Source organism: Rhinoraja longicauda, chromosome 1 (assembly GCF_053455715.1).
Source record: "Rhinoraja longicauda isolate Sanriku21f chromosome 1, sRhiLon1.1, whole genome shotgun sequence".
Taxonomy (NCBI): domain Eukaryota; kingdom Metazoa; phylum Chordata; class Chondrichthyes; order Rajiformes; family Arhynchobatidae; genus Rhinoraja; species Rhinoraja longicauda.
Genome location: NC_135953.1, coordinates 21,388,666 through 21,400,765, shown reverse-complemented (window position 1 = coordinate 21,400,765; position 12,100 = coordinate 21,388,666). Strand labels below are relative to the sequence as shown.

General features: G+C 43.5%; 1 protein-coding gene across 1 annotated transcript in view; it reads left to right on the top strand.

Annotated features, from left to right (window-relative positions):
- The window catches only part of pstpip2 (proline-serine-threonine phosphatase interacting protein 2), a 93,136-nt gene extending 81,036 nt beyond the window's left edge, over positions 1-12,100 (top strand). The window contains exons 10-15 of the mRNA XM_078416441.1: positions 569-667; positions 2,420-2,516; positions 3,842-3,914; positions 6,570-6,604; positions 7,056-7,118; positions 8,871-12,100. Coding sequence (XP_078272567.1) covers positions 569-667; positions 2,420-2,516; positions 3,842-3,914; positions 6,570-6,604; positions 7,056-7,114 — 363 coding nt within the window. The 3' untranslated portion in view covers positions 7,115-7,118; positions 8,871-12,100. The remainder of the gene's footprint in view (positions 1-568; positions 668-2,419; positions 2,517-3,841; positions 3,915-6,569; positions 6,605-7,055; positions 7,119-8,870) is intronic.

The following is a 12,100-nucleotide window of genomic DNA, read 5'->3' as shown; positions in this document are numbered from 1 at the left end:
ATGAATTCTGGAATATTGAGGGGCAATCTGGGGCTAAATATTGCTGTGAAGGAAGGAACTGCAGATGCTGGTTTAAACCAAAGCTAGACACAAAAAGCTGGAGTAGCTTAGCGGGACAGGCTGCATCCGTGGAGAGAAGGAATGGGTGACGTTTCGGGTCGAGACCCTTCTTCAGACTGTCTGTCTGAAGATGGGTCTCGACCCGAAACGACACCCATTCCTTCGCTCCAGAGATGCTGCCTGTCCCGCTGAGTATTGCTGGTTGAGTATGAAACCTAATCTGCCTTGTGGCTAAAGGGATCAGGGGGTATGGAGAGAAGGCAAGTACAGGTTACTGAGCTGGATGATCAGCCATGATCATATTGAATGGCGGTGCAGGCTCGAAGGGCCGAATGGCCTACTCCTGCACCTATTTTTCTATGTTTCTTTCCCCCCCCGATCCCCATCCCCCGATGGTGACTTATGGTCTGCACATTCATCTCACTTCAAGTTGCCTCAAAGATGGTCTCTGGGGAAAAGCTTGATACAGTTTTAAATATATAGTTAATGTATATAACTCTAAATGCAGGTCCTTGAGAAGCAGGACTGTGAGAGGATACACAACATTCGTAACGCGATGTGGGTCCATGCCAATCAGCTCTCCCAGGAATGTGTGACCAGTGATGAGGTAAGAGTCTCGCACATTGTCATCTATTCTTCCATTAGGTTTGTAAAATGACTTCTCCACATACATCACAGTTTCTGGCCCATCTTCAGCTGTCTTGCTTTTCCAAAAAGCACCATTATCACCTATCTCACCTATTCTTCAATTTAGTTTTGGAAATATCTTCTCTGCGTGCGATGCAGTTTTTTTGCTCATCTTCAACTGTTCTTTTTTTTAAAAACAGCAATATCATAGGTTTTACTTCTAAAATATTTACGAGAGGTCTGTAGACTTAAGAGGAGTCAAGGATTATGGGGATCGAGCAGGGGAGTGGAGAAGGGGAAGATTATATTAACCATAGATGTATTGAATAACGCAGCAGGCTAAAAAACCTACGCACTGCTTCTGTTCCTGTTTTTTAAGTTATTGCATTACAATAGACTTAGAACTACCATTAAGTTGTTGTGTAAAAATAAAAACAGAAAATACTCTTGTGCTCAGCAGCATCTGTGGTGGGAGAAACAGTTGATAGACCACCCATGCAACAAGGTCCACCTATGCCAATCCTTTACCACCGCTTGTTGCCAGCCTTGCACCCAAGTGGTTTAGTTTAGAGATATAGTGTGGAAACAGGCCTTTTGGCTCACCGATCCACGCCGACCATCGATCACTCGTGCACTTGTTCCATATTCCACTAACGCATCACACACACTAGGGGCCAATTGACAGAAGTCGATTAACCAAACAAATCTGCACGACTTTGGAATGTGAGAGGAAACCATTGGAGCCAGAGAAAATCCACGCATCTCAGGGAGAACGTACAAACTCCGTACAGACAGTACCTGTAGTGAGGATCGAACCCAGATCTCTGATGCTGTGAGGCAGCAGTTCTACCGCTATAAAATAATTTTCTGCACTGTAGCTGTGGCAGTGACTTGGAAATTGGAATTAAGATGCAGTCAAATAGGGATAGCAACAAGTTAAAGGGGAGGAATTGTCTCTCACGTGACCCTTTTGAGTCACTAACCTGAAACACGACCTCAGTTTCTGCCTCCATTGGTGCTGCCTGCCCAGCAGCTTCTGGTTTTATTTCTGTTTTCCAGCGCTCATAGTATATTTCCTTTGGCTGCAAAATAATCTGGAAAGGGTACAGAGAAGATTTACAAGGACGTTGCCAGGACTGGAGGGTCTGAGCTATAGGGAGGGGTTGAGTAAGCTGGGGCTCTATTCCTTGGAGCGCAGGAGGATGAGGGGTGAACTTATAGAGGTGTATAAAATCATGAGGGGGTTAGATCGGGTAGATGCACAGAGTCTCTTGCCCAGAGTAGGTGAATTGAGGATCAGAGGGCATAGGTTTAAAGTGAAGGGGAAAAGATTTAATAGGAATCTGAGGGGTCACTTTTTCACACAAAGGTTGTATGGAACAGGCTGCCAGAGGAGGTAGTTGAGGCTGGGACTATCCCAACATTTAAGAAACAGTTATGTAGGTACATGGATAGGACAGGTTTGGAAGGATATGGACCAAACGTGGGCAGGTGGGACTAGTGTAACTGGGACATGTTGGCCGGTGGGCAAGTTGGACCAAAGGGCCTTTTTCCACGCTGTTTCACTCTATGAATCTATGACTGTATAAGAAAGATTAAGTTGGGCCAATAAGCCATAAAAGATAGACCGTGAAGGTGGAACTTGTTATGCTGGTGGTATGTTTGCTGGGAATTCAGGCACATTTATTTATTTATTTTGTTGCCTTTATCTTTCTTCTTACTTTACCCTCAGATGTATGAGGAAATACGGAAGGTGCTGGAACAGTGCAATATTCAGAAAGACCTCGAATTCTTCATTGACTTGAAAAGAACTGGAGACATACCGCCAGGTAGAAGAATCTGTCCCAGCAGGAACCTGTGGACTAATGACTGCTCTGGGTTCCAGTAGACTTTGTGAAAAGTCTAAACATACTCAAGCCTCAGAACGCCCAAGAGTGGATGAATTGCCCACTTAAAACGAAGGTGCAAGGGCCTCAGTCATACGAACAATGTCAAAGCTGCTCTGGAATTACCTGCTGGAATTGCAGTGAAGCGTTGACATCTGTCCGTGCATGAGCAGCATTAGCTTCTGTGTCCTTGATATTTTATGTACCTAGGTACAGTGAAATGCTTTGTTTTGGTCTCCCAAATAAGCCGGCGAGGCAGATGCAGAGGGGGGTGGTTCTGGGACGCCAGAATGCACTGCTGAGCCTACTGGAGGCGTTGTGGGTCCAATCAGCGAAACGTCGATGAAAGTAGGTGCCCACGATAACCCAATGACGTGTCTGCCTAGCCTCTCTCAACATCGGAGGAGCATAGGTATAGGCATAAGCCTCCCATCACCACCGGGAGCAAGTTGACATTTGGCACTTTGGATTTCTAACATCTTGTCCTGTGTATTTGGAAACATACAGCAGGCCTCACCGAGGCAGTACACAAGAGTCGTCACGTTTCAGGCGTCGACAAACTTACAAAAAGTTAATCGAAGAGTTTTGTCCGCTGCTCGCAGTGGATAACCAGGCCTGCTGCCGCACATGGCCGCAGCTGTTCCCCCTGCCAGGTTCACCCTATGATCTCAGGCCCCCCCCCTTCATTTTACAATCTTAACCACTGTTCACTCTCTGTAATTTCACATTGGTGCATTTAATAGAGGGCAGGATAGGCTCTAGTAGTTAGTTGGGCTACAGGGGTCCATGGAACCATAGTACACTGAGATTAAATTTGAGTTTGAATTTAGTTTATTGTCATGTGCTCAGCATTTTTTTGCATGCTCACCAGTCACCGAGCGGAATGACAATCCATCATCACAATCAAGCCATCCAAGTATACAGATAAATGATAAAGGGTATAATGTTTAGTGCAAGATAAAGTCCCTTAAAGTTTGATCAAAGATAGTCCGAGGGTCTCCAATGAGATAGTAGTGCAGGATGGCTATCTAGTTGGTGATAGGATTATTCAGTTGCCTGATAACAGCTGGGAAGAAACTGTCCCTGAATCTGGAGGAGTGCGTTTTCACACTTCTATACCTCTTACCTGATGGGAGAGGAGAGGAGAGGGCATGGCCGGGGTGCGACTCGTCCTTGATTATGTTGGTGGCAGTGTGTGGTGTAAATTGAATCACTGGAAGAGATTATTATCATGCTGTGATTATTTATTTTCTGTTTCTCTTGTTCAGCCTTTGTCCAATATGAGAACTATTACAACGGACAGAGAGGAATACCTCCGAGCCGAGCTCCTGCACACCCCAGGTGAGAGTTATAAATAGTAAGTCAAAGGAAGGGCTTTTAGCATTGTTTACTCGTTTTGATCATATTTTTTTCGATCTGTGCCTGAGGTTTTTAGTTTTAGTTTGGTTTATATTGTCATGTGTACTGAGCTACAGTGAAAAGCTTTTGCTGCGGGTTGCGAAAGGGCAGCACGGTGGCGCAGCGGTAGAGTTGCTGCCTATTAACGCTTGCAGCGCCAGAGACCCGGGCTCGATCCCGACTACGGGTCCTGTCTGTACCGAGTTTGTACGTTCTTCCCGTGACCTGCGTGGGTTTTCTCCGAGATCTTCGGTTTCCTCCCATACCCCAAAGACGTACAGGTTTGTAGGTTAATTGGCTTGGTATAGGTGTAATTTCTCCCTAGTGTATGTTAATAGAAACATAGAAAATAGTTGCAAGAGTAGGCCATTCGGCCCTTTGAGACAGCGCCGCCATTCAATATGATCATGGCTGATCATCCAAAATTAGTACCCCGTTCCTGCTTTTTCCCATATCCCTTGATTCCTTTTGCCCCAAAAGCTAAATCTAACTCTCTTGAAAACATCCAGTGAATTGGCCTCCACTGCCTTCTGTGACAGAGAATTCCACAGATTTATACATGCACAAAAGTGTAGTCTTCACTTCCTTTTTCATATCATGGTGAAATTTTATAAATAATGTCACAATGGACAGATGTCATCTGCTAAGTTTTTTTGGCTTTGTAAGAGATAACTCACTATCATCCCACCGACAAATACCAGACCTTCATCATCAGCACCATCACAGACCTCACCATTTCCGGCGATCTACCCTCCAATGCCTCCAAACTTATAGTTCCCCAGCCCCACACGGCCTGATTCTACCTCCTATCCAAAATCCATAAACAGAACTGTCCCGGCAGACCCATTGTCTCTGCCTGCTCATGTCCCACCAAACTTATTTCCACCTACCTCGACTCCATCCTATCCCCCCTGGTTAAATCTCTCCCCACCTACGTCCAAGACACCTCACACGCTCTCCATCTCCTCGATAACTTCCGGTTCCCAGGCCCCCACTCCCTCATCTTTACCATGGAAGTCCAGTCACTCTACACTTCCATCCCCCACAAGGATGGTCTCGAAGCCCTCCGTTTCTTCCTCGACCGTAGAACCAGCCAATCCCCATCTACCAACACTCTCCTCCGCCTAGCAGAGCTGGTTCTTACCCTTAACTTCTCCTTTGACTCCTCCCACTTCCTCCAAACCAGAGGCGTAGCTATGGGCACTCGCATGGGCCCTAGCTACGCCTGCCTCTTTGTCGGGTACATCGAACAATCCCTGTTCCGGGCGTACACCAGCCCCATCCCTGAACTCTACCTCCGCTACATCGATGACTGCATTGGTGCTACCTCTTGTACCCATGCAGAACTCACTGACTTCACACACTTCACTTCCAACTTCCATCCTACCCTTAAATATACCTGGACTATCTCCGACATCTCCCTCCCGTTTCTGGACCTCACTATCTCCATCACAGGAGACAGACTAGTGACTGACATCCCCTATAAACCCACTGACTCGCACAGCTATCTGGACTACACTTCTTCCCACCCTGACTCCTGCAAAAAGTCTATCCCCTACTCCCAATTCCTCCGTCTACGCCGCATCTGTGCCCGGGATGAGGTGTTTCAGACTAGGGCATCAGAGATGTCCTCTTTCTTCAGGAAACGGGGCTTCCCCTCTTCCATTATAGATGAGGCTCTCACTAGGGTCTCTTCTACATCCCGCAGCTCCGCTCTTGCTCCCCCTCCCCCCACTCACAACAAGGACAGAATCCCACTCGTTCTCATCTTCCACCCCACCAGCCAGCGGATCCAACAAATCATCCGCCAACATTTCCGTCACCTACAACGGGACCCCACCACTGGCCATGTCTTCCCATCCCCTCCCCTCTCTGCGTTCCGCAGAGACCGTTCCCTCCGTAACTCCCTGGTCCACTCGTCCCATCCTACCCAAACCACCCCATCCCCGGACTTTCCCCTGCAACCGCAACCTGTCCCGTTACCTCCCCCCTCAACTCCATCCAAGGACCCAAACAGTCTGTGTCCAGGTGAGACAGAGGTTCACCTGCACCTCCTCCAACCTCATCTATTGCATCGCTGCTCCAGATGTCAACTTATTTACATCGGCGAAACCAAGCGCAGGCTCGGCGATCGCTTCGCTCAACACCTGCACTCGGTCCGCGTTGGCCAAACTGGTCTCCCGGTGGCCGAGCACTTCAACTCCCCCTCCCATTCCCAGTCTGACCTTTCTGTCATGGGCCTCCTCCAGTGCCATAGTGAGGCCCACCGGAAATTGGAGGAACAGCACCTCATATTTCGCCTGGGCAGCTTGCAGCCCAGTGGTATGAACATCGACTTCTCCCACTTTAGATAGTTCCTCTGTCCCTCTCTTGCCCTCCCTCTATCTTCCTGTCTCCACCTATATCCTTCCTTTGTCCCGCCCCCCTGACATAAGTCTGAAGAAGGGTCTAGACCCGAAACGTCACCCATTCCTTCTCTCCTGAGATGCTGCCTGACCTGCTGAGTTACTCCAGCATTTTGTGAATAAATACCTTCGATTTGTACCAGCATCTGCAGTTATTGTCTTATACACACTATCATCCTTTTTGTTTCCTCAGACGCATGCCCCTACCAAGCCCTGAGAGTTCAGAGTGTAAGTAGACATCCTTAATAAATTAAAATCATTTAATATTTAATCAGTTTTCTGGTTTTACACCTTTTGTTCTTGTCTTATTCTTGGGACACAAGGAGTAGTGAAAGGAACCAAACTGAGAACTAGTCTGGTAAACGTCTTCCTCTTCTTCTCCGAAGCCTCCATATCCTTCCTGTAATGTGGTGACCAGAACTGCACGCATTACTCCAAATGCCAACCAAAGTCCTATAAAACCTCTAAATGATTTCCTGATTCTTACACTCAATGCCACCACCGATGAAGGCAATTACACCTTACACACCATACACTCTTTGACTTGTGTTGCCACTTTCAGGAAGCTTGGACCTCAAGATCATGTCAAGCACCTAGTCCCTCCCCTAAACATCAGTAATAGCAACCTTAGAAATCAATGTTCTTAACCACTTCTCTTTGTTTCATTCTTTTAATGCAGGTGAACCACAATATGCCACTGTTGGAGGCAATGGTTACAGTTTCGGTCGGTACCATTAGCAGGGTAAGTACCTCCTGCTTCTCTTCCCCCGTCTCCAGCCCTCGCAAATCCCTGATCACCAGTTCTCCTGGCAGAAATCATTCTTCATTGCTGCTTTTTTGGTAATTCTTCACGTGGCTCTACATTTGCATTTTGGCCCATCTGGTCCACTCTGTCTGACTGAGGAATCCTATTTTCCCAGTCACCCATTGTCTCCCCATATGCTTCCAATCACCTGCACTTGAGGAAATATTTGCTGCTCAGCACAAATGTGAACGCTGTGTCGGCACCTTGCCTTTAACGGTGACTGGCACCACTCCTGACGTATTCTTCTGTACTTCTCATTGTACTGGAGTTGATCTCTTTGCTTGATTGTAGTGGTGGAGTGAGAGATGTGCTTGGTGAGGTTACGAACTGAAGATCAGATCTGTTCTGAGTCAACCCCATGGAAGAAAGCAGGAGAATGGGGTTGAGGGGAAAAAATAGATCAGTCATGATCGAATGGCGGAGCAGACTCGATGGGCCGAACGGCCCGATTCTGCTCCTCTATCTTATGATCCCATTTAACACCATTGCTGTGCCATACGGTATGACACTTATCAGGAAACACTGAACGGGCTGGGACACTCCATTTTCACTGAAAAGAAAATGAAGAATAACCTTAGAGGTGCTTGAAATTGTGAAAAGCTTTGGGCAAGTTAGAAGACGTTCTGGTTATATTCACCAATACAATGTAGGGGCTATAAACAGACAATAATCACTAATTAATCCATTCAGGAATCAAGAGGAAATCTCTTAACCTAAAAAATGGTCAGAATGTGAAACTTACTACATGTTTAGTTGAATATATATAGATCCACTTGAGAGAAAGTTGGGTTGTACACATGGGGAAAAGCTGGAGAAGAATTTCATGTATCTAATGCGGATGCATTGGGTGGAGACAAGTGTACGGATTATATGTATAAACACATTTTTCTGTACTCATTCAACTATATGACACCGCATTGTAAATTGTACATGCGCTCTGGAATGCAATGTGAATTCATTGTTGAGTAAAAGTAATATTTAATATCCCTTTCTCCTTAATCATTCATGTTTCCAAAACATCACAGGATGCTTCAAGTTTTTAGAATTGTGACAAACTCTCAGCCACTTCTGTGTTTTGCCTTGTTTGTATACTAATACACATGACAGTGTACAAATAGGTTTTGTACACCAGCTTTCTAGTTTTCTATAAGAGCAGTGTGAGTTGCTTCAGAATTTAGCATATCTGGGCCTATATTATAATTTCCTGAGTTCTTTCAGCATTTCTACAGAGAACTGACATGTCAATCTGTATGTTCCAGAGAAGTTGTTAGTACATGCAGTGGGTGTTTGGCAAGTTGTATCCAAATGGTGCCCTTTTTACATGCAATATAACTTGCATTTTATTATATGCTATATAACTTCCAATACAACAGATATCCTGTCTCATTTATGCAGTCTTTTTTTCCGAATGTTTGTGTATGATTTATGTACAATTTGTTTTTGAGTGTTTGAGTATATGTACCTGTGATGCTGTTGCAGGGAAGATTATCATTGTACCTGTACCTCACTGTACTTGTGCATACGACAGTAAACTTGACTTGTCACACTTAATACCGTAAGATCTTTCAAAGTGCATTATGAGAGTGAGAATTTAACAAAATTTATACCTAGTCAAATAAGCAAATGCTGGATCAGGTTATCTATATGTAGATTATCCATGTAAAACATTGCCAAATGCTTGTTTTACAGGTTACATCCAGGATCTCTACAGCACAAATGCCAACAGATGCTCTGTGATGGTGGAACATCAACGTGGTCACCAAGAGATGCAAGATCATATGAATATAGTGATTTGGGTTACTATCACAGAATCCAGCCCTTGTTGCCGGGATTTATATATACATATATATATATTTATCTATTTTTTCATCAGACTAACACACCAGTGATACCAAATCTTTAAGATGCCAAGCTCAATTAGGATGGATTTATGATTTCGTTATTAATCTCTTCCCTTCTCTTTCCCTGACTAATTGGTCAAACCATTTGACTAATTTCACAAAAGCATATGTCCTTTATGGCCTTGTTAGTTAATTCTATGTAGGAAGTTCCCAATTAAATCTCCACTCTAATGCTGACTGATCAAGGGTCGATTGGTGGCAAGAGTTACCTTCTAGAATTACCTTCTAGCGCTTCTTAAATCTGCACTAAGCTGTTGGAAGAAAATAAAAATAAGGTAAAGGCTCTCCTGCAATGTACTAAAAGCTGCCATCTAATAATTCTGCATGTTGAAAAGTAGGTGTTAAAATGAGAATAATTTCCTAGCATTGAACAAAAATACATAATTGATGTGGTTTGTTAATGGTGTCCAGTATGTGCATTCTCAATAGCAATCGGTGCAATAGTCTATGGAGGAACAAACTGGAGAGGTGTGGAGTATGGGTGGTTGGAATATGTATATTGAATGATATTGGTGTTGGTGGATTTTTTGGGGGAGAGGAGACTGGATAAAACTTTTTTTTGTAATATATATCTGGTATGTTTGCCAACCTCCATACAAGTGTGAACAAAATAAAAATGACCTGCATCCATTTCCCTGCTTTCATAGTGTTGACAATCTGCTCTGAAGCATTGGAGTGTTTTTTAAATGAAGGGATCTTGTTTTCTGCAAGGAGGCAACTGTTTGCTAGTAGTTTACCTGTCACTGTAATTTATAAGCCCTTTGCATTCACAAGACATTGAATTTGCTGCAATATTTTGTGTACTGTAAGGTTTTGTACAGCTTATTTCTTGTGTAAATTGTATTTGTATTAACAATGTAATTAGTTTGAAGAGTGAGTGTCAAGTTTTGTTTTTCCAAGACCAGCTCAATGCTGAAAACAATTTCAGACGTTTATTTTACTTGCAATATGTGACCCGATTGCTGTGTTAAAAGATCTTTTACTTGGTTTCCGGTGTGAATCTGAGGAACATTGAAAACTGTCGCCATTGCAGTGCAGTTCATTTTTCCTTGGAGTTCTTATTTGTTTAGCTAACTTAAAATAAAGGTAAATTATGTTCCAAACACAGCAGTAGAACTTGTGCTTTTGCAGAATGGACTGACTTTGTACTCGGCTGCTTTCAGGGACTTGGGTCTCTGGTGCCTACCATAACAGGCAGACCGTTAAAAACTGTAAGATCTATATTTTAAGCAGCATCTTAACAAAAATAACAACTGGAAATCAAGAACCATGGTAAATATTGTTATATGAATTTACTTGTAATATTTTTGTAACTGTTGATTTAAATAAAAACACAATGCTGGAAATGCTCAGCAGGCCAAGCTGCATCTGTGGGAAGAGGGACAGAGCTGATGATTTAGGTTAGAGACTGATGTTAGAGGTTAGGTTAGAGACAGGTTCATCAGACTGATGATTAGCTTGTTTTTCCTTTCTAAGTTATTCCAGATCCTCTCCAGAATATTTTCTCGCGCAGCTCATCAGGCCACATCAAAGAATTGGACTGTTTTTTACAAGTTAGTCATCTCTCTGATTTTGTTGTGATTCCAAATGACTCCTTGCAATGACCTGGCAAGCTGCAAGTAATGACCTGGCAAGCTGCAATCTTGATTAGAACGGGTGTCAAGGGTTATGGGGAGAAAGCAGGAAAATGGGATTGAATGGTGGAGAAGACTCGATGGACTGAATGGCCTGATTCTACTCCTTTAACTTGTGAAGTAGAAAAATGAAACAGGATTTTGGAAACATCGCTTAACTGCTGGACAAGATTAAGCTTGTTTTATTTTCTGATGCTTGCTTACAAATCAATGGATTTATTTAATTTCACTTTCACATCTTGGTGGGGTTTGAACCAAAGTGTTAGTCCCAGTGCCACAACTACCAGAATGGATGGCATGGATAAACAGTATCAATTCTGGCAATTTTCTTTCTCCTTATCGGTTGATAAATAAAACACTTGACACTATCTGCATTCATGAACAGCAGAACAAGGCAGACTAGGAATTCTTAGTCCGGTCTCCTGTCCCCAATGTCTGGCCTCTTCCCTGGTTAGAGGTGCAAATATTGGGCTAGCAACCATTTGGCTCAGGAGCGAAATTGGCCTCACCCAGTTATAACTACAGCGAGAATTGAATGCACCTAATGGCTGAAAAAAAACATTAGGAAATTATTTGTGTTTTTACAGTGGAATTTCTGGTTATCATCATTGATCTGAGCTTTTTATTCCATTTAATTAAATTCTGCAGCTGTGGTGGGATTGAAGGTCGTATCTTCAAATTATTAGTCCAGACCGCTACAAAACGGATCCACCAATATGGTGCTCCACTGTTGCAATGCTGGCCAGCATAGAACATCCTTACGGCATGGTAACAATTCTATTGAATATTGGCCACTGCGGTAGATGATGCCTGCGTTCCACAAAGAAATGAGAAAATTGACATGATTGGAAAGGAAGTGAAAGAAGCCTCAGTGGTTAGGCTACCTCAGATGGAGTTTTATCTGTTGCTAAAAAGGCTTACAGGCATACTTTTTAAAAACTCCATAGGTACTGCTAAATATTCAGAAGATTAGATGGAACAGAAGATTAAGATCTGTAATTTTTTTTTCTATCCTACCTCCTTCCTTTGAATCTTTTTCAACCAAAGAAAGTAAGTTAGTTGGAATTTAAGATTCTTTGCAACTTTCAAATTTGGAAAATACATCTGTACCCGATTTGGAAAACTAAACAAATGCATTGCCCACCTCCAATCTCAACAAACGTCGTTTCTATAAGTTGCTGAGAATAGAACAAACCATTTGTAAAGATGGTTGGACAACCATAGGCTCAACTCTCTACTGGTTTCTTATCACCTCAAAGATTGGAACCATCTACATAAGAACAAAATGGCAGCATACCTCATGATCAGAACATTGTACGGGACAGGTATATGGGAGAGGGAAACTACGCAGATTTTTTCCCCCAGAAAATTGAGCCGCACTAAA